The sequence below is a fragment of the Budorcas taxicolor genome, chromosome 7 (assembly GCF_023091745.1).
Source record: "Budorcas taxicolor isolate Tak-1 chromosome 7, Takin1.1, whole genome shotgun sequence".
Taxonomy (NCBI): domain Eukaryota; kingdom Metazoa; phylum Chordata; class Mammalia; order Artiodactyla; family Bovidae; genus Budorcas; species Budorcas taxicolor.
Window position 1 is genome coordinate 61605193 of NC_068916.1, and position 25114 is coordinate 61630306.

A 25114-nucleotide genomic window follows, 5' to 3' on the forward strand; every position below is an offset into this window, starting at 1 on the left:
GAGACCAAATTGCCAGCATCCACTGGATCATAGAAAAAGCAATGTAATTCCAAAAAATATACCTACTTCTGTTTCATTGCCTATGTTAAAGCCTTTGACTGTGTGGATCACAACAAACTGTGGAAAATTCTTAAAGAGATGGGAATGGCAGGCCACCTTACCTACCTCCTGAGAAACCTGTGTGTGGGTCAAAAACAACAGTTAGAACCAGACGTAGAACAATGGACAGGCTTAAAATTGGGAAAGGAGCACGTCAAGACTGTATGTTGTCACCCTGTTTATTTAACTTATATGCAGAGTACATCATGCAAAATGTTGGACTGGATGAAGCGCAAGCTGGAATCAAGATTTTTGGAAGAAATATTAATTACTTCAGATAGGCAGATGATACCACTCTAATAGCAGAAAGCAAAGAGAAATTAAAGAGACTCTTCATGAGGGTGAAAGAGGAGAGTGAAAAAGCTGGTTTAAAACTCAGCATTCAAAAGCTCATATCATGGTATCTGGTCCCATCACTGCATGGCAAATAGATGGAGGGAAAGAGGAAACAGTGACAGATTTTATCTTCTTGGGCTCCAAAATCACTGTAGACGGTGACTGCAGCCATGAAATTAAGAGACATTTGCTCCTTGGAAGAAAAGCTATGACAAACCTAGACAGCATGTTAAAAAGCAGAGACATCACTTTGCCAACCAAAGTCCGCATAATCAAAGCTATGGTTTTCTCAGTAGTCACATACAGATGCGAGAGTTGTACATAAAGAAGGCTGAGCACTGAAGAACTGATGCTTTCAAACTGTGGTGCTGAAGAAGACTCTTGAGAGTCCCTTGGACAGCAAGGAGATCAAACCAGTTAATCCTAAAGGAAATCAACCCTGAATATTTACTTGTAGGACTGATGCGGAAGCTCCAATACTTTGGCCACCTGATGCAATGAGCCGACTCACTGGAAAAGACCCTGATGCTGGGAAGGATTGAGGGCAGGAGGAGCAGTGGGTAACGGAGGATGAGTTGGTTGGATGGCATCACCAACTCCATGGACATGAGTTTGAGCAAACTCTGGGCAATAGGTCAGGGAAGGTCAAGGAAGCCTGGCGTGCTGCAGTCCATGGGGTCACAAAGAGTGGAACACGACTTAGTGACTAAATAACAACAAAAAATGGCCTAGGCATGGGGGCAGGGATACAGCAGAGAAATGACAGTAGAGGCCCCTGCCCTGAAGGGGCTCCTGACCATGGGGCAGGACAGACTGACATTAAAACAAATATTGATGGAATTACAAATCTCATGAGAATTTGGAGGAGAGGTAGAAGGTGCTGTGGGAGGAATGTGACCTCCCAGGGCAGGTGCGTCCTCCCTGAGACCTGTCAACAGACCTCAAGGAGATGTATAACCAGAAAAGGACAACTGAGGGGCATTGGGAGAAAGGGTTCTAGGGAGGAGTGGCAGCTAGTGCGAAGGCCCCGAGGTGCAAAGTGCTCGAAGGAAGGCCAGCATGGCTGGAGTGTAGGGAGGGCAGACACCAAGAGGGGAGCTGCAGTGCAGCCTGGAGGGGCAGTGAGGCTCGTCTTGCAGGGCCTGGAGCCTCCCTAGAAGGGAGGAGCTGTTCCTAGTGCTGGTCTTAGAGGCTGGTCTTGCCTCCTTTCTTTTCTGTTTTCCCTCCCATTCCCATCCTGACTGCGCAGCAGACCCCACCCCACCCCCCACCCCCACGCCCCCGCCCCCCACGCTCCCCCAACCACTTCACAGGATGACAATGCAGAGTGCTCACACCTGACCTTCCTCTGCCTGGATCTTGTTTGCATTCTAATAGCCTGCAGTTTCATCCTGCCTCCCAGGAGGGTTCCAGTCCCTGAGGCCTTGAATGCAAGCTGATGAGGGCCAGATCTTGGGCTGGAGGCTACTGTCTTTCTAGCTGAATGCCTCTGTTCAGGTGGGAGCCTGTGGACCAGGAGGTTCAGCTTTTGGCTGAATGAAGGCCTGCCCCTGGACCGAAGCCCACTGCCTGAAACTGTGGCCTGTCCCCCATTCCACTCCAGGCACGCCCATTCAACCCCAAAGCCCCACTAAGCCCCAGCCCTAGGAGGAGTTAGGAGGCCTGCATTGTGAGCTGAGCTCTGCTGTACGCTTTCGGGCATATCTGTATTCATTTCTGGACACTGGTTTCTCCATATATTTTATAGGGAAATACTTGAGCTTTCCTGCACTCTTTGTGTGGCCATCACGGATGCAATGCCAGCATCACCCAGAAGCTTCTTAGAGATGCAGACTCTGAGGCCGCACTCCAGACCTCGTGAATTAGAACCTGCAGCTTAACCACATCCCTGAGTAATCACTGTGCACAGTAAAGCATGAGAATCACTGTTCTAAGTCAGTCATTTTTAAACTTAAAAAATGTTGTAATTAAAAGCTACAGGGTCTTCCTCCCTCTCCAAAGTCTTATAGATGAACTACACAAGAGGGGAACCACCCACTCTGTACTTATTCATCACATGAATGAGGGGGGGATCGTGTGGGGCTAGGCCTGGGGCACGGGCTTTATTGAGACGGCATCAGAAGGGAGGAGGAAGAGAAGCAATTCTGGTGGGAGACGGTGGGTGGTGCCTGACTGCCCAGGCCACTCATGACCAGGTGCCCCTAGGAGCTCTTTCAGCTCTGACCTCCAGGGTCTTCAGACTTATTGGTTTGGATAAGTGGGCTTGAAGAAAGGACGCTTGACAGTCCACAGTCTAGCAATGCCTTCTCCGCTTGTCCCCATCTTGGTGTCCTACTCTGTTCCCTGAGAAATCCCTGAAAGGGTAGCTGGTGCTATTCTTAGCATGACAGGATGGTGAGGAGAGAACATGCTGGTGCATTGTTTATGCCTCTGAGTCAACAGGATTGCATGCAGGTCTCCCAGAACACGGCCCTCCCGGCAGCCTTCATCACTGCCTTCCCAGGACCCAGGACCCAGGGCCCCTCCCACTCTGGCCCTGACCATCCCTGCTCCATGCCTCCAGCTCCCACACTGGGCAGTGGGTCATGAAAGACAACGGCGAGCTGGGAAACAGAAAGAAGTTAGCGATATCATCTCATTTCTCACCCATTCGGTGCATATTAACCGAGCATACGGCACGTGGTAGGCGTGGGTTCCTGCCTTCCAGGAGCTCACACTTAGCCTGCGAGTTAATGGTGCTTTGTCATCGCAAGAGCCTGTGTGCCAGGCCAGATGCTGCAAACTTCGCATGGAAGACCTTACCCTCCCAATCATCCGGCAGGATAGGAATTAGGAGACCCCTACACCGAGGAGGAAACTGAGGCTTAGCATATACCAGCTAGTGGTTGCTCGGCTGGGATCTGAACTCAGGTTGGCTGGAGCAGAAACACCATTCCAGATCAAATGGTAGCACAGAGCATTAGGGCTTTGGGAAACCCCTGCACTACCTGGTGAGAAGGGTGTTTCAGCTGGAAGGAGATTAACTGGCTGAGGTTGTCCCATTGTCAGTGAATCCTGAGTGACTGGAGAAGCACCTGGGGTGGAAGGACTGTGTTTGCTGTGTACACAATGCCCACTGTGGGCTGGAATGCAACTCCTTATGGGATGAGGTGACAAGGACACTGGCTGGGAGCCAAAGACCTGTGTTCTGTGAGATTCCAAACTTTCTCTGCCTCAGTTTTCTGGTCTGTAAAACAGCATCACAATCTCTGCTCTACTTCTTTCTCTGCTGATGTGAAGCTGCTAGGAAAGCTATAAAAGTGTGTGCAGGTTAAACGATAATTACTACATAGAATTATTTATATAAATATATTTTCTTAAATGTATTTTCTGTTGACATGGGGTCTATTTGCCAGACTCTGTTCCAAGCATTTTCCTATTTGTTAATTTACTTATAAACATTTTTATAAAATCATGAGCTCTAGGGACTTCCCTGGTGGTCCAGTAATTAAGACTTCATACTTCCACTGAAGGGGGTTCGGGTTCAGTCCCTGATTGGGGAATTAAGATCCCTCATGCTATAGCCAAAATGTTTCTTTAATTAAAAAATAAGATAAAATCATTAGCTCTAAAGTCCATTGAGTCCCCAACCTGGCAGTACTTCAGAACCCCTCAGGGAGACTGTTGGCATGAATAGTCTGTGGTCCTGGCTCTGGGGCACAGCCCAGGAATCGGCATTTTGGACACATACACCCCCCACCCCAAGAAATTCTGCAGCACATGTAGGTTTCTGATCTGGGCCAGAGAGGTGAAAGGACTTGCCTGAGGCTTTACAGTGAATTGGAGACCAGATTGAGACTAAAACTGAGGCCTGAAGTTCCTGGTCTGGCCCTATCCTCCTACTCATCAGCTGCCCCTGAGCACCTTAAAGGGATGAAGCCAGGGATGCAGATGACTTTGATGAGCAATGATGCCAGAGGTGCTGATACCGTTTACAGTGCTGTGCTAGGCATTTTACATGGCTTTTCCATTTAATTGCTGAAGGGATAGAAAGGGGGACATTTTCCACAGCAACACGATCCCTTAGGACATTTGAGCATCATGTGGCCGATTTTAATGTTGACCTGGAAATGGGAAACCGTGACTGAGGTGCAGAGATGCAGAGAAGGGAATTTGAAACCACACATCAGGTCATGTGCCCTCCAGGCAAGGGTGGTCTGGTGACTTGGTTACCTGGAGACAGGGCAGGCTGGCAAGAGGGAGACACGTGTGTCTGCCCACAAGGTGTACCTGTTGTGTCTGTGTCTCCTGAGTGCCTGTGTGTCTCCACGTGCATGCGTGTGGTTGTTCTGTGTGCACACACTGGTGTGTAGGCTCTGCCACCTCTGTGGGTGCATGCGTGTGTGTGGAGGAGGATATGCTGTTGCCGGCTAGGCTCTCGCCAGCATCAAGGAGGCACTGAGAGCGTGAGTGTTGCGGGGTGTGTGTGTGCACACAAATAGTTGCAATGCAGGGGGGTCCCCGAGACCCTGCAGGGCAGAGGTAGAAAGGCCACTTGAGAAAATGGTTTCCTTATTCATGTTCCACCTCCACGTTTCGTGCACCATCCTCAAACCTGCAGGGTGTGAGCCTGCGTCTGGACCTTAGCCCCAGCAGTTCCCTCTGCCTGTTCTCCCCCGACATGCACAAGCCTCGTTCCCTCACCTTCTTCGCTACTTCGCTCAGACGTGACTTCCAGTGACGTCTACTTCGATTACCTTACGTACCTTTGCACAGCACTCTCCACCCCATGCCATCTGTGTATCTCCCTCCCCTGCCTTATTCTTCTCTATAGAATTTAACATGTGACTTAGTTGTACAGTTACTCATACGTTTATTATTTGGCTCCCCTGCTAGAATGCAAGCAGGGATTTGTCTGTTTCTCTTCATAGCTATGAACAGTGCCTGACCCTTAGCTGGTGAGCAATAAGTATCAGTTGAATGAATGAGTTCATGCACCACCTGTACTTACTTGTTTCCTTTAAGTTGTCTAACTTTTGTTACTGAGATATCCACTTTTACCTCCGCCTAAGCAGTAATATACCTTTGATGTGTTTATTATACTCCTTTTCCAATACACGTGTGAAATTTGCATAACTAGTAAGATGTTGAGTATCAGGGCTCCCACTCAAGGTATGGAGGTACCACACTCTGGGGATCACTGCTTTCCCAGTGAAGGGGGTAACTTCACCGGGAATCGGGAATCAGAGAAGTCTGATGTCTTCTCTGAAATGCATGAACAAAATGAAGCTCAAAGAGGATCAGGAACTAGTCCAACATCTCGTCCATACTGTGACGGAACAGACACTAGAACCAAATTTTCTGATCTCCAGTCTGCTTTCCTTTTGCAGTGTGAGGGACAAGGGGAGGGTGGGGCTGGATGGTTCAGCCTCTCCTCTGGCTGGAGGGGAGCCGGGTACGCCCAGTAACTGGCGAATGGCATGGGAGGTACTGGTGGCCTTCTGCCCACTCAGGGCTGCAGGACTACATACTGAGTGGTGGGAGCCTCGGCCACACCTTCCCTCCCAGGAATCTTGGGTCTGGGGGCCACTCTCAGGGGGCCTGGGCACCCAAATCCAGCAAGAAACAGACCTGGGATTCAAACCTGATTCTCCCCTGCCACAGCATGTTAGCTAGAGGTTGACACTAGAGCACCCTTGCTGAGAAGATGCTGGAGTGGGAGGGGTGTCCGGGGGAGGGAAATGTTGCACTGTGCCTGATGGTGAACAGAAGAGGGAGACCAGACCCAGAGACAGCCGGAAGGGGGAAGGAGACACAGCAGCCTAGCCTGGGAGAGTTATACAGAGGTAGGTTTGTGCAAAGGCTGAATTTAGATCCCCCTCAGGGACGGGGGAGCCTGGTGGGCTGCCGTCTATGGGGTCCACAAAGTCGGACACGACTGAAGCGACTTAGCAGCAGCAGCAGCAGGTTTGTGCAAAGGCTAAATTTAAATCTCCCTCAGGTGTGTACAGTGTTTTCATGTTATAGAAATAATTTCTGCATTTCAATTGCTCAGCAGTGACTCTGCAAAGCAGATATAATCAGCTGTAGTTTCCTGATAAGGAAGCTGAGACCCAGAGCTGAAGTGACGTACTAAAGGCAACCCTCACAGGATGCTCTGTTGAGCAGGACATGGGAAGGGAACAGGCTGCACCTCTGGTTGGATTTGGTAAAGGAGGGCTGTCTAAGGGAGGGCGGGCAGGCTGGATAGATACAGCAGTGAGAGGGTAGACCACTTAAGATTCTTAGCACCTTCCTCAGCAGATATGAGTGAATCTGAGACCAAAGTGAGTTGACAGGGCTAGGGGAGCTGCAGGCAGGTGAGCTGTCTATCCCAGGGCCTGCAGTGAGGATGCCTCCTAGGGAGAAGCAGCAGCGTGCCCACCCTCATCCCCAGGATGGGCTCTGCTCTACAGGGCGGGCAGGGCAGCGAGCTGGGACTGCTGCATGCTGGGGCCGTCATTATCATTCCTCCAGAGTTTTTTCTTCTCGTTATTTATTTTTCTGTGAGGAAGGAATGTGGGGAATTTACCACAGGGCGCTGGCCTTGCTTTCGGCAGTGCGGTGGCCTCCTGTATGAGAGGGAAGCAGCACAGACAGATGGCTGGGGAGGTGGAGGCGGAGGAGGGTCCCGGCTGAATCTGTGGCCCCAGCAGTGGGGCGGTTATGTAACCCACCCGGAGGCCCAGGGAAGATACCATGGTGCTTCTGGGCTCCGAGCATGAGCCTGCTCATGTACATAGCTCCCTGGAACTCAACCTGGACCATCCCAGTCACCATCAGCCTCTGGGCAAGCCTAATGAGTTGGGTGTATCCCCTTGTCAGAGGTGCTTTCCTCTCCAGCTGTCTTGACTGGGGTTATGAGTAGAGGGGAAGTCAGGTAGGGATTGTCTTGAGCTTTCCAGCCTCCACGAGGCTGCCCCATTGCTTGGAATGCTTCCACAACTCAATCTTTTCAGAAATAGGGCATATGCCACCTCCTCCAGGAAGACTTCCCAGGTTGCTTCATCCTCATTCGTCTTTTAGATTCTATATTCTCCTGGCACTCAATGGAATATTTTGCCTCTTGGATCTAATACTGCCATTTGAGTTTCATCTCCCTTTTTACCCACAGGCTTGTTACTACCTCCCTCTTTCCTTTCCCTGCTTCCTCCAGAAACCACTCTCTAGATCTGGGATCTAGGATCTCAAGGAATCTGAGTCCTAGACAAATCTAGAATTCATCTCCTGGGATTAGCCTGGTGGAGTAAAATGGGAGGTGGATTTGGATCGTGGGAGCCCTCCTGGGTGATGACCTCTGCTGAGTCTGGAGAGGATGGGAACAGCTCTGGCCGCAGGCTGCCACAGAACCAAGAGAAAAGGCTATATCTGGGCTTTCCAGGTGGCATAAGTGGTAAAGAACCCTCCTGCCAATGCAGGCAGATGCAAGAGATGTGGGTTCGATCCCTGGGTTGGGAAGATCCCTTGAAAGAGGGCATGGCAACCCACTCCAGTATTCTTGCCTGGAGAATCCATGGACAGAGGAGCCTGGAGGGCTTCAGTACATGGGGCCACACAGAGTTGGACACACTGAAGCAACTTGGTACACCGGGGCTGGGTGCTGGGGACCCTGAGATAGACTAGACCCCGCTCTACTCGTGGGAGAGGCACAGGTTGGGGGGGAGTTCTCTCTCCTCTGCCCTCGCTCACCACTTTTTTGTCTCCTGGATCAAATGTTTTCTCTTGAAGGGTAGGGTGTGGTAGTCCTTTCTGTACACTCAAGGCTTTCTGAGCTGGGAAGATGGAGGCTGCTGCAAGGAGAGGGCTTGGGGGTGGGGGCAGACCTGGCTCAGCAGGGCTCGAATGGGAGGGGCAGCCTGGGTCTGAGCTTGGCCCCCTGGGAACCAACCCTTTCCAGTTTGCTGTGCATCTGGGGCTGAGCTTGCCTCTACTAGCTAGTAGAGTAGGTGGAGGAAGGTGGTGGCTCCTGGCCTTCAGCAGAGGAGAACCACACAGCGTCAGCCAGCAGTGATCAGCGCCTGTGGCCTACCGGGTTAGCTGCTCACCAAGGCCCATGCCAATCTGACCTGGGGGCCCTCGACTTGGCCCACTCATCCTGTGCTGCCTGATCCCAACCCCCTGCCAGCAGGAGATACAGGAGTTGGACCAGTCCCAGCCTCTTTCTCTTTGGGCCTTGGTTCCTTGGCTTTCTCAGTCTGTTTGTTTCCTCTAAACCCCCTTCTCTTGGAGGGCCCTGGGCCAGGTGGAGCAGGGCAGGAGCATTGATCTAGGAGTCTGGATGGATTGATGGGAACTTCCTGGAGGAAGCAGCAGTTGGGCTGGGCCTGGGACAGTAGGTGGGGAGAGTGTGCTTTGTGGGCAGAGCTCTTCAGAAGGAGGGGCCTGGGTGTGGAATCAGTCAGACTCCCGGCTCCAGCTCCACTCTGCCTGTCCCTGGCTGGATGGGAGACCTGGGGTGAGTTCGCCGATTCTCTGGTCTTGTTTTTCTCATCCCTAAAACAGCTGTAAGGGGGCCTCCTTTATGAGTTGCCGTGAGGATTCAATGAGAGCACACATGCTACACCTTTGGCTTGGCAGCGTTTGGAGCAACTCACTTGGCTATGGCATCCTCATCGACTTCATCATTTCTACAAGCCCCCAAGAAATGTGCGAGGGACAAGGCAGAAGCAGCTGAGACCCTTGCCCCTAGGCTCTTGCTCTCTCTGGGGGAAATCAGACCCAGACCCTGACTGCTGCAAAGCAAGACATTGGGAAGAGGCAGCATGGCCCATGTGATGGGTCCTGGGCTGGGTGCTGGGCAACCCTAGGTTCAAATCCCACCTCTGCCTCTGACTAACCATGCCACCTTGAGCAAGTCACTTCACTCCTGAGTCCATTTCTTCTCTAATGCAGAGCTGAGGGGACCACTGTCCTCCTGGCCGCTGTAAATGAAGGAAAGGCCTAGCATGGGGCATGTGGTGAGCATGCCCTGGAGGAGAACTCTCACTCAAATGAATAATATGCAAAATATGAGGTTGTTAAGTGGTGCAGATAAAACCTGGATGATCCGAGGACTGAACCTATAGAAAGGACAGGAGACAGAGCAGTGTTCTGGGTGGAGGGGTCTGTGCAGACCCATAGCAGAGGCTGGAACTCACAGGGCAGGTGAGGGAAACACATGCCTTTGGATCCCCTCTGACCCTTGCTGAGGACGCAGGGAGCAGTGAGCAAGCTCTTGGGCAAGCCCTGACTGCCGGGATGAGGCCTGGGTGCTTGATGCCCCATGTCCTGGAGAGGAGGAGAGAGGCCCGACACAGTGGAGTCAGGAGGGAGAAAGATGAATCCGGCAGCACGGGGCGGGTAGATTGGCGGGGGAGAGACTGGAGGCGGAGAGGCCATTTAAAAGGCTGTTGCAAAATCGGTTTTCCTGATAAAGAGCTAGGCTGAGTCATCTGTGGAGGAGAGAAGTCACATCCAGCTCCTCTGCGTTGCCGTCAATGTAGGATTTTCCTCTTTGTCAGCTAGTCGATGGGCTGCCTTTCCAGGAGGCTTTCAGAATCGAGGCCGGCTCGGCATCCAGCGGGGCGCAGGGCAGCAGGGAGGACCCTGCCAGAGTGAGTACAGCGAGCCTCGGTGGCTTGGGGTGTATGACTCAGGGCACAGGGCACCCTTCTCTGGTCTCAGGTCCCCCCCGGGCATTAAGGGAGAGGCATGCAATGACTTCTGGCAGCCTGTTGATGGCAAGGCTGGAGCTAGGTCTGGGGCTCTCCACTTTCATTCCTATCATCTCCCGTTCTGGCAGTCCTTCTCACCTTAGTATGAATTATTCGCCTCTGAGAAGAGACCTGGCAGTCTGCCAGGACTCAGTCAGGTTATGCTCACCAGGACTTTGGCATGGATGGAGAACTCCCCAGGGAAAGGAGCCTGTGTCATTTCCTCCTTTCAGTAGGGAGGATGTGGGGCAGGGGCTGGCAAGGTAGCCAGGCCATTACTCAGTCCCAGTTCATCTTCCTGCCCCCAGCTGAGGCCGAAGTTGTGCAGCGGCCAGCCATTGGTTCCTTCCTGACCCCACAGGGGGGCAGTTTACCCAGCCTGTTTACCTGTCCCATTGCCAAGACTTCCAGGCAGCCACAATGGGCTGTCTCCAGCCAGTCTCTCTTCCTACCTCTGGCTCCCCGACCCTCTCCACCCTGCTCGGGGCCCGGGCACTCCCATTGACGGCAGCCGTGTGAAGAAGCATTTCCTTGAATTCTCTCCCTGTCCTGACCTTCTGCTCTGGCCTCCGTTCCCCTGCCCCGCCTCCCTCCTTTGGATCCTCGGTCAAGAGGCCTGATGGTCAGCAGAACAGACAGCTGCCAACAGAAGTGATGGGGTGAGAGAAAGGGCTTATCGCCGCCTGGGCACAACTCGAGTTCAGGTCTCCTGACTCCCCACAGTGCTCTTTCCACTCCACTAGGTTTTTATGTCCTAGCAGTCATTTTCCCCTTAGTAACAATGAGTTTATCAGCTCTTCTGCTGAGAGGAAGAAGGGGAAGAAAGCATCAGCCGCTCTAGGCAGCTGCATATGCAGAGGAGAGAACACCATGGTGGGTGCCGATTACCAGTTGTGGGAACAGAGGGGCCCGCAGATTAGCACTGGGGAGCACTAGAGTCTCTATCCATACTCCTCCCACCAGAGTCAGGGTCCGGAAGGCAAGGTGGTTAAGAAATGAGATTCAGCAACCGGGCTTGGGAGTTTTGAATCCCAGCTCTGCTATGTACAAGTCATATGACCCTGGGCAGGTTTCTCTGAGCTCTAGTTTCATTTGCAAACTGGGAAGAATAATAGTACTTATTCCTTGGGATTGTTGGGAGGATCAAATGAGATGATGGGTATAAAGTGCACGGCACAGCACGTTATAGTGGGCCGTTGAGGGCTCAGTAATTATAGCAGCCACTGCGATCTTCACTCTAAGGGGTGTACTCAGGGCTTCTCATTCCCCTTCCCCACTTAGGGATTCAACCCTGTTGGACCCAGATCTCCAGACCCCAGGGCAGCTCTTCCTTGAGTCTGCCCTCATCCCTTCATCTCCTAAAGGCCTGTCTTCAGAACCCCCTTATCCATTGTCCAGGGTGGGTCTTTCAAGGACCACCACCGAAGAGGCTGGGAGAAGAGGGGGGTGTTACGACTTTTACAGGTGCAAGAAGATTGGGGGCTCAGCAAGGGGGCTGCCCCCTGTGGGCCACAGGCATCTCTTGTGTCTCTGACACTGGGGACCACAATCTTGAACCCAGCTGGCTGGGGCATCACCAGGGGTGGCAGTTCCCTAGTCTGGGGAATTTGGGGTGGAGCTGCCGCCCCTGATGCCCTGCACTAGGGGGATCTGAGGTGCTTATAGTTGGCCCAGCCCCTCATTCTCTCAGCTTTGTTTGTGCAGGGTGGCAAAAGTTGTCTGGATTGCTGGCTGGGTCTGGTCCAAGCCTCCTGCCAAATTCCTTTTCCATGGAGTCACTGCGGGCTGGGATGGGGGTACGGGAGCTCCCTCGGAGACAGGGCTGTCTCACCCCCTGGCCTTTTCTGCTGGGTTCCTCTGGTCTGGGAACAGTAGTGTGGGGGAGGGTCCCAGGCTGGCTGGAGGTCAGCAGACCAGGTCCTGGCCCATGGCCTTCTCTTTGACCCTCTCCCTCTCTAAAGCCTCCCAGGCCAGCTTATCCCTGAGGGCCCTTCATGCTCTGACACTGGAACATTTTCTAGCCCTGTGACCCTGAGAACCAGCCCTGGGATAGGACTGAAACAGAGAAGCGAAGAGAAAAACAAAACAGAAGCACAGAGGCTTTGGAAGATCTGAATTATACGCACACTGAGGCCCTGTCTAGGAGCTTGGCACTGTGGAAGCTGCTGGCTGGAAAGACTGGTGCCCCCTGGAGTCCTGAAGAGCCAGGGGTGAGCCCGCCCCGCCCCTGCTTTCTGGCTCTGTGACCTTGGGCATTATCTCTTAGCCTTGGTTTTCTCATCACTAAAAAGTGAATCACAGGGCTTCCCTGGTGGCTCAGTGGTAAAGAATCTGCCTGCCAGGGTAGGAGACATAGGTTTGATCCCTGATCTGGGAAGATCCCACATGCTGAGGAGCTACACGCGCTACAACCACCAAGTCTATGCTCTAGAGCCTGGGAGCCACAGCTGCTGAGCCCAAATGCCACAGCTAGAGAGCAGCCCCCACTCCCCACAGCTAGAGAGAAGCTCACGCAGCAACAAAGATCCAGCACAGCCAAAAGCAAATAAATAAAATGTTTTGGTTTTTTAAGTGAACGATAGTAATTTGTGCTTCATAGATTTGTTTTGGGAATTAAATAGGATAGTATGTGTGAAGTCCATGTCTGGGTACACAGTAAGAGCCCAATCAGTATGCGCTCTGATGGCTGCAGCTGTGTCATAAGAGCTGCTGGTGGGCCCAGGGATGTTTATCCTTACCGTGCCCTGTGGTATGGGACTTGTGGCTGAAGTCTCTGCAGGGCTGTAAGTTGGAAAGAGAAAGCTCTTTATCTGTGTGGCGGTGGGGGGCAGAGTCATGCCAAGAGGTGGGAGTTAATATAAGGAGTGACTTTGGGGCTGAAGAATGTTAATTAGTAGAAGGCGCATCCTTAGGGTAGTGAGCACCCTGTCAGTTGAGTGTGTAAGGCTTAGACACTCAGGGACGTGGTTGCAGGGGTGCAGGAATTGTGTGGGGCGCTGGACACGGTGACAGCCATCCCTGAGATTCTGAGGTTCTGTGACTTGGGGCAGTGATCCCTGCCTGCTGATCACTCTGGAATCCCCTGCTGTGTGACCGCTAGAGAGTCATATCCCCTCAGGACTATGATCTGTGGAATGAATCTCCTTTGCTAGAAGCAGCTCTGACCCCTTCCAGGGAGTCACGTGCGGTCACCAACTGCCAGCTCCATTCCAGGGAAGCATGAGGCCTCTGTCCTGTCTACTTGGGCTGAAAGACAATGACCCCCCTGGCATCTGTGACCTCATCGTAGCCTCCAAACCCTAATGTCAGTGCTTTTATTGCCTTCTTCTCAGTTAAGGAAACTGGCTCCGAGAGGAGCAGTCACTTGCTAAGGTCACACAGCTAGCAAATAGCAGAGCCTGGATTTGGCCTGGGAGGTCTGGTTTCTAAGCAGAGCAAAGGAGAGGGACATCGCGTGAGCTGAGCAACTCCTCCTGTGTGGCTGGCTTGCCCCTACCTAATTTCCCCGCCGGGAAGCAGCCTGGCTCAACCTTCAAAGCTGTCACCTTTTATCGATGGGATGATCCAGGCAGGAGAGGAGCCCTACCACGAGCAAAACAGGTATCAGGGGCACATGGGGCAGGCTGTGTTGTAGCTGTTCTGCACAGGTGGGCACAGGTGTGTGTGGTGGGGAGCCAGGTGGTGATGGGAGGAGGGAAGGAGGAGGTTGGGGCCAGAGAGCCTGTGGCCCCTTGAATTGGCTGTTGGCAGTCACTGTGCTGTGTGTGGGCCTCCCCTGGTGTGAGCTCCACTTTGAGTCATCTCCAGACCTTGATTTCTTCATCTATAAAATGGGGGTGATAGTGAAAAAGCTCCTTTGTAAGAGCCCTTCCAGTTCTGAGAGTCCATGAATTCTGCGCCTTGCTGGCAAGATGCCTAGGAAAACTGTCCCGGGAGACCCACTCAGCATGTCACGGCCAGTGCTAATGAGGGCAAGGTAGGAGGGAGGGCAAGATCAGATTCCTCAAGAACTAATTAGCTTCCTCGGTGGGGAGGGGTGACAAAGGGAGCAATTTTCCCAGCCGCCAACTGAGCTGCTAGCCCTGGCCACAGCCTGTGCCATCCATCTGTGCACAGGTCCATTTGTTCATGTGTCCATTTCTTCATTCCTTACTCAATAAACACAGAGTGAACATTGACTGTGTGCCAGCTGGGCACCGGCGATAGAAAGAGGAATGGTGCCCTGTGGTGAATTTACAGATTAATAGGGCCTGACCCCACCTGATCCCTGACCTCAGGCCCCAGACTGAACCCTGACTTCCACCGACTCTGTCCCCTGTAATTCCCAAAAGGGGCGTCTGGGGCAAGCAGGCAGCTTGAGCGTGTGCTATGGCCCATATAGAGCTGGTTCTGACTCCAGCCTTGCCACCCTTTGCTGTGTGATCTTGGGTGAGTTACTTACAAGTCTCTGGACCTCATTTTCCATTTCTGTAAAATAGGGGTTTCTAGGGTTCTTGTGAGGATAAGATGAGGTAATGTGCTGTTCTAGTATAGTCACTGCTGAAATTAGCTCAATTTATTACTTTTTTAACATTAAAGTGTGAGAATTTTTAAATGACTGTTTAAATGAAAATGGGAAGAAAATTTTCAAGGACTTAGAAGAAACCATTAACGGTTGCTACCTGATTTGTGATGTGGAGCACTCGGAGGTAGAAGAAATTTTTTATCACCATATACTTTTTAATGTTTTTAAGTTTTTTTAGTCCATGTAAATATATCACCTATTCTAAAAAGGGAAAACATTAGTATTAACAGATGATTATACTCTGAAAGTATAAAGGGCCCTAAGAGATGCAGAGATGTCCTGCCAGTTCATTCATGCAGATAGTAATGCTTACTGAGTGCTCACTTTTTGCCAGGCACTATTCTAGGGGCCAGGGTTAAGGGATGAACAAGTCAAGAAAGGTCATTTTCCCCTTAGCGCTTGTGTTCTAGGCAGGGAGATGGATAATAGACAAGGAAACTTATAAAGAAGATAATACTGAATTGTGTTGATTGCTATGAAGAAAACAAAGAGATGGGTTAGGAAAGGGTAAGGCTGATTATAGAGGGAGACCTCCGCCCCCCCGCAGAGAGGTGAGTCCTGAGTGATAAGAAGGAACACGGAATGCCCCCCGGGAAAAGATCATTCCAAGTAGAGGGAACTGCAAGTGCAAAGGCCCTGGGCAGGAACAAACCTGTCATTTTCAAGGACCAGAACGTCAGCCTGGGCAGAGCCCAGTGAGAGAGAAGGGTGGCATAAGATGCGTCCAGGATGTAGTAGGGCCGTGACTGCTGGGGTGAGGTGTTCTTGCTGAGTCTGGGAAAGTGCCTTGTCAACAACCTTCAGGGGGAATCCAAGCAAGGGGTTGGTGAATACTGAAAGGGTAATCCAGGAAGGTTTTACACGGGTGGTGGCATTTGAGTTGGGCCATGGTGGTTGGGTCAGGGATCTTTATGAGGAGAGGAGGTTCTAGGAAACGGTGAGTAAAGATCAAATTCCAGAGGAAAAGGTCACCTGTAGTTGGGGAGCACGGGTGACCATCTGTCTGTCTGTGTACCGCTGTGGCTCCGCAATCCCATGTGCTAACTGGCCCCCTGTCTCTCCCGCAGCGCTGGGCCGGAGTACTAGCCTCACCGAGAAGGATCTAAACGAGGCCAAGGCAAGGAGCCAGCAGATCGCAGCCCAGCTGACCACCCCTCCCAGCTCCAACTCCCGCGGGGTCCAGCTCTTCAACAGGCGGCGGCAGAGGGTGAACGAGTTCACCTTGGAGAGCCACGGCCAGAGGGGGCCGAAGTCTAGCCAGGAGCCCCTCAGAGTGCCCCCCGCCAGCCCCACAGGCCATGCCCCGGGGCTCCGCCTGAGTCCCACCTCGCTCCCGGAGCCAGGCCCTCCGAGAAACCCCGCCTGCCAGAGCGCTGACACAGGGGTCCCCAGTCACAGCATGGAGGGCTGCTCGGAGGAAGCCGGCCTGCTCCGGCACCTGGAGAAGATGGCCAGCGAGGAGGAGGAGGTGCCACTGGTGGTCTATCTAAAGGAGAATGCAGCCCTGCTGACGGCCAACGGGCTCCACCTGTCCCAGAACAGAGAAGCCCAGCAAAGTCCCCCAACCCCACCTCCGGAGGAGGTCCACAGCCCGGCCACAGATGCCAACCAAAACCTTCCCTCAGCCGGCACCACACTTGTCACGCCAGCTTCTAATGGCAACCACAACCTGCCAGCCACAGATGTCAATCAGAACCTATCGGCAGCCATCACGCCACAGAGCCTGCCTCTCCCCAGCGTCCAACAGAATTCTTCCGAGGTGCAGCTTCCTCCAAATGATGCGGTGCCGGATTTCAAACCCAGCACCCCGTGTGCTGGTGGGCAACCCCAGGAGCCAGCCGTGGAGGTGAGATCCAGCACGCTCCTAATTGATAAGGTATCAGCTCCACCTACCACCACCAGCACCTTCTCTAGAGAAGTTACTCCCATCTCCAGCTCCAGGCCCCTGGGCCCAGATTTCATGTCCAGCTCCCTGCTCATTGATGTCCAGCTTGGAGCCCCAGTGGTGTCCACAGAGCAAGAGATGTCTGGGCGGACAACCACCACCACGCCCACCAAACTGTACAGCGAGGTCCACCTCACACTGGCCAAGCCTCCATCCGTGGTCAATAGGACGGCCAGGCCCTTTGGGATCCAGGCGCCGGGCAGCACCGGTCAGATGGAGCGAAGCCCCATGGTAGAGAGACGACATCGTGGGGAGAAGGCCCCCGTCCCCCAGCCCCCCAGTGTGGCAGACAGGAGCCCCCGGCCACAGAGACACGTAATGTCCCACAGCCCCATGCTGGAGAGGAGGCCCGTGGCACAGCGAAGCCCCGCCTTGGAGAGACGACCCCTGGGAAACTTTACCCCACCACCGACCTATGCTGAGACCTTGTCCACAGCCCCCCTGACTTCCGGGGTTAGGTCTCCCCCATCTTATTCTGCCCTGTACCCCAGCTCTGACCCCAAGCCTTCTCATCTAAAGGGCCAGGCAGTCCCTGCCAGCAAGACGGGCATTTTGGAGGAATCGATGGCCCGCAGGGGCAGCCGGAAATCCATGTTCACCTTCGTGGAGAAGCCCAAGGTGACCCCGAATCCAGATCTGCTGGACCTGGTACAGACGGCTGATGAGAAGCGCAGGCAGAGGGACCAGGGGGAGGCGGGCCTGGAGGAGGAGCCCTTCGCCCTTGGGGCCGAGGCCTCCAACTTCCAGCAGGAGCCCGCACCCCGGGACAGGGCCAGCCCCGCCGATGCTGAGGAGACCGTCCCCGAGTGGGCCTCCTGCCTCAAGTCACCGCGCATCCAGGCCAAGCCGAAGCCCAAACCCAACCAGAACCTCTCGGAGGCCTCGGGGAAGGGGGCTGAGCTCTACGCCCGCCGCCAGTCCCGGATGGAGAAGTACGTCATCGAGTCTTCGGGCCACACTGAGCTAGCCCGCTGCCCGTCACCCACCATGTCCCTGCCTTCTTCCTGGAAGTACTCCACCAATGCACCTGGCGGCACCTTCCGAGTGGCCTCCCGGAGCCCGGCTCGGACCCCGCCTGCCTCGCTCTTCCATGGATACCTGCCTGAGAATGGGGTCCTGCGTCCAGAGCCCACCAAGCAGCCGCCCTACCAACTGCGGCCCTCCCTTTTCGTCCTCTCACCCATCAAAGAACCTGCCAAGGCCTCGCCTAGAGCCGCCTCGCCCGCCAAGCCCAGCTCCCTGGACCTGGTGCCCAGCCTGCCCAAGGCGGCTCTCCCACCGTCACCTGCCCTGCCTCGGCCCTCCCGCTCCTACACCACCACTGGCCAGGATGGCCTCCAGCCCACCACAGTGAGCCCCACCTACAGCAGTGATATCTCGCCTGTGTCACCCTCCAGGGCATGGTCTCCCCGAGCCAAGCAAGCCCCCAGGCCCTCCTTCTCCACCCGGAATGTGGGGATCGAGGCTCAGGTGTGGAAGCCATCCTTCTGCTTCAAGTAATGGACCCCGCAGGGATCCCACTGCCTGTCCGAGCCCCTGTCCGGGGACCGGACGGAGAGCAGAAAGTGGCACAGGGCTGAGTCAGGAGTACGGGGACTCAGGGCTGACACTGCCACCAGCTAGGTTTGTGCCGTTTGGGCAAGTCACCTCCCCTCTCCGAGCTATCACTGCCCCTTCCCTCCCACAAGGTGGCTGGACTCCACGTCTGAGAGATCTGAAGTCTGCTACCAGTGGGGAGAAGGGTCACAGAGAGAGGACCACTTGGCCGGCCCCAGTGAGACTGGGGGCTTCTTCACCTGGCCTTTGTGAGCTGTAGGGCTGCCAGCGTCTTGCTGAGGAAAGGCCTAGAGGGGCCCTAACAGGGGCTTCTGCAGCACACAGAGCTTGCCCCTGTGGTGGGACTGTCCAGCCCAGGGCCTGCCGCCCCAGGGGGCTGTCCTCACCATGGGCCTGGCTTCGGCCTCTTTCTGGCTGTTGCTGGATTCTCACCTGCACGGGTCTGTCTCTTCCACCTCTGCCTTCCGGACACTGTTTGCTCTCCGCTGCTTCAGAGACCTCTGCCTCGGCCTCCACACTATCTCCTCTCCCGGGTTCTGCTGGATGAGGACTCAGCCCACCACTGCTGGCTGATGCTTTTCTTCCTGCCCCTCTGCTCAGCTGCCTTCATGCCCTTTTCAAACATCTGGCTCTGCTTTCTAGACAGCTTATGCAGTTCATCCCAGACCTCAGTCCTGGTTCCACCTGGCTTGCCCTCACTGTTCTGGGGTGTGGGAGGTCCCCGGGGATCCCCGAGAGCGAGCCCAGGAGAAGGCTTTGCAGAGGTGGGTGTGCAGCTGGGAGATAGGTTCCTAGAAATAGATCCATTGGCTGTTTTGGTTTCACCCTCAGCCCAGATCTGCATGGCTGAAAGAAACCATCTACGTGCCACAGAAAGGGGCCTCAAGGAGAGAGGCATCTCAGCCCCCCATTTGCTGTGTGACTTTGGTTAAATCCCTTTCCCTTCCTGGGCCTCAGCTTTCTCATAAACACGATGACAGTCTGTGAGGAATGAGAGGACAGGACAGGCTGGTACTTTGGGAGAAAGGTCCTGTAAGTGACAAGAGAGTCCCCTGGGAAGAGAGGGGAAGGAAATTAGCACAAAGGTGTCCTAGGACAGATGGGAAGTAGATGTCTGTAAGAGCGTCCGAGGAGGGTGTGGCTGGAGAGGCCAGGAAATCGGAAGTTCAGGCTCAGGTTCAGGATTGCCTGGAGACAGACCGTGGGAGCACAGCAAGGACTGGGGCAGGAGCACGGCAGCCCGGGGAGGGGACAGAGGAGACCTTGAAGTCTGGAGGAAAAGGCTGGGACTTAGGAGATCTGGATTCTAAAGTATGGCCTCCATGTGTATCTTTGGGTCTCGGTTTCCGCCTTCATACTGTGAAGGTTTTGAGTCAGGTAGCCTGAGATCCTTCCCATCTCTGACACCTTTGATGTGCTGCAGCCCCCCAAAACCACATTCTGTGGGGGCGAGAGAATATAGACGCAAGAGGCAGAATTCAGATGGAAGCCTCCCAAGACCGGGGGCTGAGCACCACCCACCCTCTCTTTCCTAGCCCTATTTCTGGGCTCCCCAGCGGATCAAGGGGTGGTGGAGGCGGTGCCTGTGCTGGGCTGAGCCTGCAGTTTTCGTGAGCTCTCGGCTCGTCTCCATGGGAACCGGGGGTGCCTTCCCAGTGAGTTCATTCTGCCCGGAACATGGGGGCATGCGTGGGGGAGTCAGGAGTGAGCTCAGCTCCTTCATGCCAAGCCCCTCCCAGGACAGAGTGAAGGCCATGCTCCGGACCCCTGCTCCCTTCGACCCCCAAGGGCCAGCAAAGGAAGAGCCCATCCTCCATCCTGCAGTTCCTTCGGCCAGGCTGTCTGAGCTCTGCCCTCAACTTTGTTTCCTCTCCTGTTCTCAATACACTCTGCCTCAAATCTGTCTCGCTTCTTCTTTTCTTCCACGCTCACTGGCTGGTGGTCTGGGCCCCCACCCTCCTCCCCGATTCTGGCCTGGGAAGTGGGGTGGGACTGTCCAGTTACTGTGTGTGAGCCTGTGGTGAGAGTCCGCGTGCTGCCTGCGTCTGCTGAGTGTCTGGATCTGCTGTGGGTACAGATGTGTGCTGGCGTGGAAGTAAGGGCTGCCTTCTCTCTTCCCCGGGTCAGCACTCAGGGAACCAGAATCCCTTGGAAGACACATTCTGTTTTCTCCTTCCTTTGGAGTTTGGCCAAAAAGTCTGTAGATGGGAAAAACCCACGCCCCTTATGGTCCAGATTTATTTGAATTCTTTATAAGTGCCTTTAGCCACAGCATATACACTTTTTTCCCCCTTAGTTTCCCTCAGCATCCCACTCTCCCATTATCTAAATCTGGGAGCTTCCCAGTCATCACTGCATACAATAAGTTTCTTCCCCTCATGGAGCTGAACAAACTGCCATCGGGAGTCAGAAAAAATGGGTTCCAGCCTCAGATCTGCACCTGACTCCTTGTGTGACCCCCAGGCTCCAGGCTCCCCTTCCACACAAGGAGAGGATTACAGAAGCTGTGGGCTAGCTGGCTGTCTTTGGTCTCTGATAGTCCTCTTTGCTCCACTCATGCCCACCTCACACACATGCCCTGCTTTGGGGCTGGTGCTGGGTTAAGTGGGTGCTCCTTTCTGAATTTTCACCCATGTGCATTTCCAGGAAGCTCTGAGGTATATGATGAATTGAGATCTTTTTCAGAAAGTGAATAATTCTGATTCCCTGCAGCATCTCTGTATTATGCACTCCCCCCATCCAGGGTGCACATGGGGACACACAGACACAGACACACACACACAGACACACACACACACACAGACACACAATCAGTACCCAGGACAGGGCAGTTCTGATGCGGTCAGGCCTTGGCCCAATGCCAAAAGATGAGAAGTTGCTCGCCACTGCCCCCAGCATTCCAACCCACATATTCTAAGAAGTAAGTTCTGTTACTCCTTCCACTTACTGGCCCTAGCCTTTCCCTTGAAGCCACCAAAGGCAAAGGCAGTCCTTAGAGATGTCAGACAGTTATCATAGCTCCTCCTGCCTCAGCCTGCTCTTCTCCTGGCTGAAAGCCCTGGTTCCTCTGCCTTAGTGCTTGTTGATAGGCTTGGATCATGAACTCTTGGCCCCACTTCCCACAGCCCAGCTGATTGAAAGATTCCTGAGATGGCTCACAGACAGCAGCTCGCTCCGTTTCTGGCTCATATATACACAACTGTGACCCTGGAGTAAAGGGTGGAGCCCATGCTGAGCTTTAATTTTCCTACTTGATGATTGGAGCCTTGGATGTCCCCAGGAGGTCCCTAACATTACCAATCCCATGAAAACTCTTTAGACTGTGATACATTCCTCTTTAGGTTAAAAGTCTCCATTTCTGAGTCTGGGCCCATCTAGTAGCTGCTGCATTGTTTGGAGAAGACAAATAATTTATCACTTCTTTTTGATTGAGAGAAATGAGATTCTGACTAGATGAGAGGTTGACTGGTTAGGCTGTGAAAGTTTACTGATTGGATGAGAGAATGGAGCTTATGAGTGGTTCTAGATTTTGATTGGGCAGGAGACACTGAACAGACCAGCTAGTTCTGGACTCAGAGATGACTGCTGGTTAATTTGGATTGGATTGCAGACTGATTGGACTGACTTTTGCTGGAATCTGATTTGCTAAACAGATGGATGGTTTAGTACAGTAATCCTCAACCTTTTTGATACCAAGGACTGGTTTTATGGTTGACAATTTTTCCACCAGGTGGGAAGGGGTGGGAGTGGGATATGGCTTTGTGATGATTCAAGGGCAGTAGGGTTCATGCTCTTATGAGAATCTAATGCTTCTGCTGATCTGACAGGAGGCAGATCTCAGGGGGTAATGCAAGCAGTGGGGGGCAGGGGGTGACTGTAAATACAGATGAGACTGGCTCGCTGGCCACTCATCTGCTGTGTGGCCTACTTCCTAACAGGCCACAGACCAGTACCAGTCCATGACTCGGAGGTCAGGGACCCCTAATTTAGCAGATACATGCTGGACATGGGTCCCCAAGATCTGTACTCTCAAACCAGTTCAAACTACTTAAGCCTGCCTGCAGCCTTTGAGCAGCAGTCAGTCACACATACATTTCCTGGTGGGGCAGAACATACCAGATAGCTATTTACACCTCTGAACTTCATTTTCATCGCTGTAAAATGGCTTGTGATAACACTGGCTACCTCACCAGGCTGTTGTGAGGATCTGATGAGAGAGGAAGGATGAGAACAAACTTTGTAGACTGGAAAGTCCCTAAGGAGGTAGGAAGCAGGGATGATTGTGCAGAGCAGACCAGCGCTTTATAACTTCAAAGAGGGCCACCAACTTGGCCTCACCAAATCCACTCTCCCCTACCCCATGCTGGCAAGAGGTCCAAGGAACGGAGCAAAGACCCAACTTCCTTTTATGTTTTATCTGTCAGCGGGAACGTACATGATCAAGGATCCAAGGAGCTACTAGGAGGTGACCATGCCAACACAACAGGGGGATTGGGAGTGAGAAGGCCTTTCCCCAAGTCCAGTCTTAGTAATAATGATCAATACTTTTGGTTTTAATTTTTTTAATAGATAGTATATCCATATGGTTCAAAACCTTAAACTTATATAAAAAGCAATACATTAAAAGTCTTATTCCCACCCCTGTGACTGTGTACCCTGCCCAGTTCACCCTACTTCCCAACAGAGACCCACTCTGGTTAGTTTCATGTATATCCTTTCAGTGTGTCTTTATGGTAACTAACATCTGTTGCACACTTAACCTGTTCAAGCAAATCTTCTCATACTGTGATATTCTTTTACATAAGTTATCCCATTTACTGCTCACAACAACCCTCTAGGGTACAGGCTGACATTATACTCCCATTTCACAGAGGAGGAAACTGAAGCCCAGAGGCTTCCAGTTGCTTCTGTTGCTGGAGCAATTTGACGCAGTTCATTCATTAAACAAAGGGGTCTATCTCCAAAGTGAGCGATCTTAAACCACCCGGCTCTCTGTGACGCACAGGGGCAAGCAGCATGGGCTCTTTCAAGCATCTGAAAGATGAAAGTTGAGGCACCTGCATTTTACTGCAGACACTACTAACTTCAGTCCAAAACCCCGGTATAGAGGAGGCCAGCACTAACACCTGCCCCCAACCTCTCTGCTCTCTCCCCAGGACCGCCGGGAGAGCCTGCCCACCTCCCCACCCTGGACGCCCGGCGCATCCCGGCCCCCCAGCAGTCTGGACGGCTGGGTGAGCCCGGGGCCCTGGGAGCCGGGCCGTGGGGGCAGCATGAGCAGCCCCCCGCCGCTGCCGCCGCCGCCGCCCATGTCCCCCTCGTGGAGCGAGCGCTCGGTATCCCCGCTGCGATCTGAGACGGAGGTGCGGCCCCCCAGCCGCCAGCTGCAGGCGCTTCTGGCTCGAAACATCATCAACGCGGCCCGGCGCAAGAGCGCCTCCCCGCGGCCAGCGGGCGCTGAGAGCCTCCGGCCCTTCTCCCCACCGAGGGCGCCGCCGCCGCCGCCGCCGCCACGCATGCGCTCGCCGCAGCCTGCCCGTGCGGGTCCAGCCGCGGCCCCCGGGGCCACGTTCGCTCCCATCCCGCGGAGCCCGTTGCCTGCACCACCTAGGCCCTTCCCCTACCGCCGCTCGCCCACGGACTCCGATGTGTCCCTCGACTCCGAGGACTCCGGGGCTAAATCACCCGGCATCCTCGGCTACAACATCTGTCCCCGCGGGTGGAACGGCAGCCTGAGGCTCAAGCGTGGCAGCCTCCCCACCGAGGCCTCCTGCACCACCTAAGCCTTCCCCGCCCGCACCCCATCCCTGCCCTGGGAGGGCCGAGCGGGCAAAAGTGTCATCGGGCTTGGGAGATCCCAGCACCATGTCCCCAAGAGGTCTGGCTACTTTGACAGCCCCAGAGATCAGGGGTCAGCGGGAGAGAGCTCTGGGCTTGGGGGTGGGGTGATGATCCAAGTTTGGGTTCTAGCCCTTGCTCTATCATCCAGTCATTGTGGAAAGACCTTTCCAATGCTCTTCAGCTTTTCCGTCTGTTTAACAGAGCTTTGGCCAAGGCAATCTCAAGCCTCTAAATTCCCCCTTCTATTAGTACACACAGGCAGGGCATTGTATGTGTGGCCCCTGAACTTGCTGCACTGCAGGATTCCATACTCCGCTCCCACCTTTCTGGCTCTGATCTCTAGAGCCTAGCAAATGAGGGGGTGTGTTCCGAGGATCCTATGCCCGAGTTGCCTGTCCAAGTCCTGGCTTGACCATCCGCCTCCCTGGCATCAAGTCCCAGGGAGCAGCTGTTTTCCATCTCTTCCCAGACAGGCTCTATTTTTACCATGATGACCTTTAGATAGGGTCTCCCAGGCCAGCTCAAGGTGTCCGGCTGGCCTCTCTGGAGAGAAGAAGCAGGAAGATTCCTCCTCTCAGATCCCTCTCATGTTTTCTCCATCCCAGTTCAGACTGCCTGGGACATCTGTAGCCAGAGAAGAGAGTTGTAAGGCAATATTTCCCCCAGGCCCAGGACTTGGGCCTCCAGGAATGCTATAGGTGTCTGCAACTCATCTGTCCCTTCTGGGCCCTTTCATGGCAGACTCTGGGCTCAGAGCTCAGCTAGAGAGAAAACAGTTTGACCTGGAGCTATCTGTTATCCTTTGGCTTTACTTGATAGCCCTGAGTTTGAGGTTGCCCACTTGGAAAGAGGGAAGCAAAGAGCTGTTATGGGCAGTACGCAAGCCATGGCAAAGATGCAAGTAGGGAATGAATTGGCCCAGACGACCTCTGAGGGCTCTTCCAGTCCTGAAACGCTTTCCATAGTATTAGGAAGGAAGGGAGAGTGAGTAGTAGTGGGGGACTGGCTGGGCAGATGAGTTTGGGTAGGTGAGCTAGGGGTTAGACCAGAGTCTGCCTGTGC

At 53.7% G+C, this 25114-nt stretch overlaps 1 protein-coding gene across 6 annotated transcripts in view; it reads left to right on the forward strand.

The window, feature by feature from the left end:
- Window positions 1-24094, forward strand: part of SYNPO (synaptopodin) — a 38589-nt gene extending 14495 nt beyond the window's left edge. Inside the window, exons 2-3 of one of the 6 annotated variants that reach the window (XR_008199702.1) lie at window positions 13478-13745; window positions 15777-15915. Coding sequence is in view for 1 of the 6 variants with exons in the window: in XM_052643423.1 (XP_052499383.1) it covers window positions 15777-18124; window positions 23368-23994 (2975 nt within the window). In the remaining 5 variants the exon portion in view is untranslated. Of the gene's footprint in view, window positions 1-2182; window positions 2319-9736; window positions 10047-13477; window positions 13746-15776; window positions 18125-23367 lie in introns of those variants that run through there. The other 5 variants (XM_052643423.1, XR_008199705.1, XR_008199701.1 and 2 more) reach the window with 5 other exon arrangements.
- Window positions 24095-25114: the final 1020 nt, after the last annotated feature.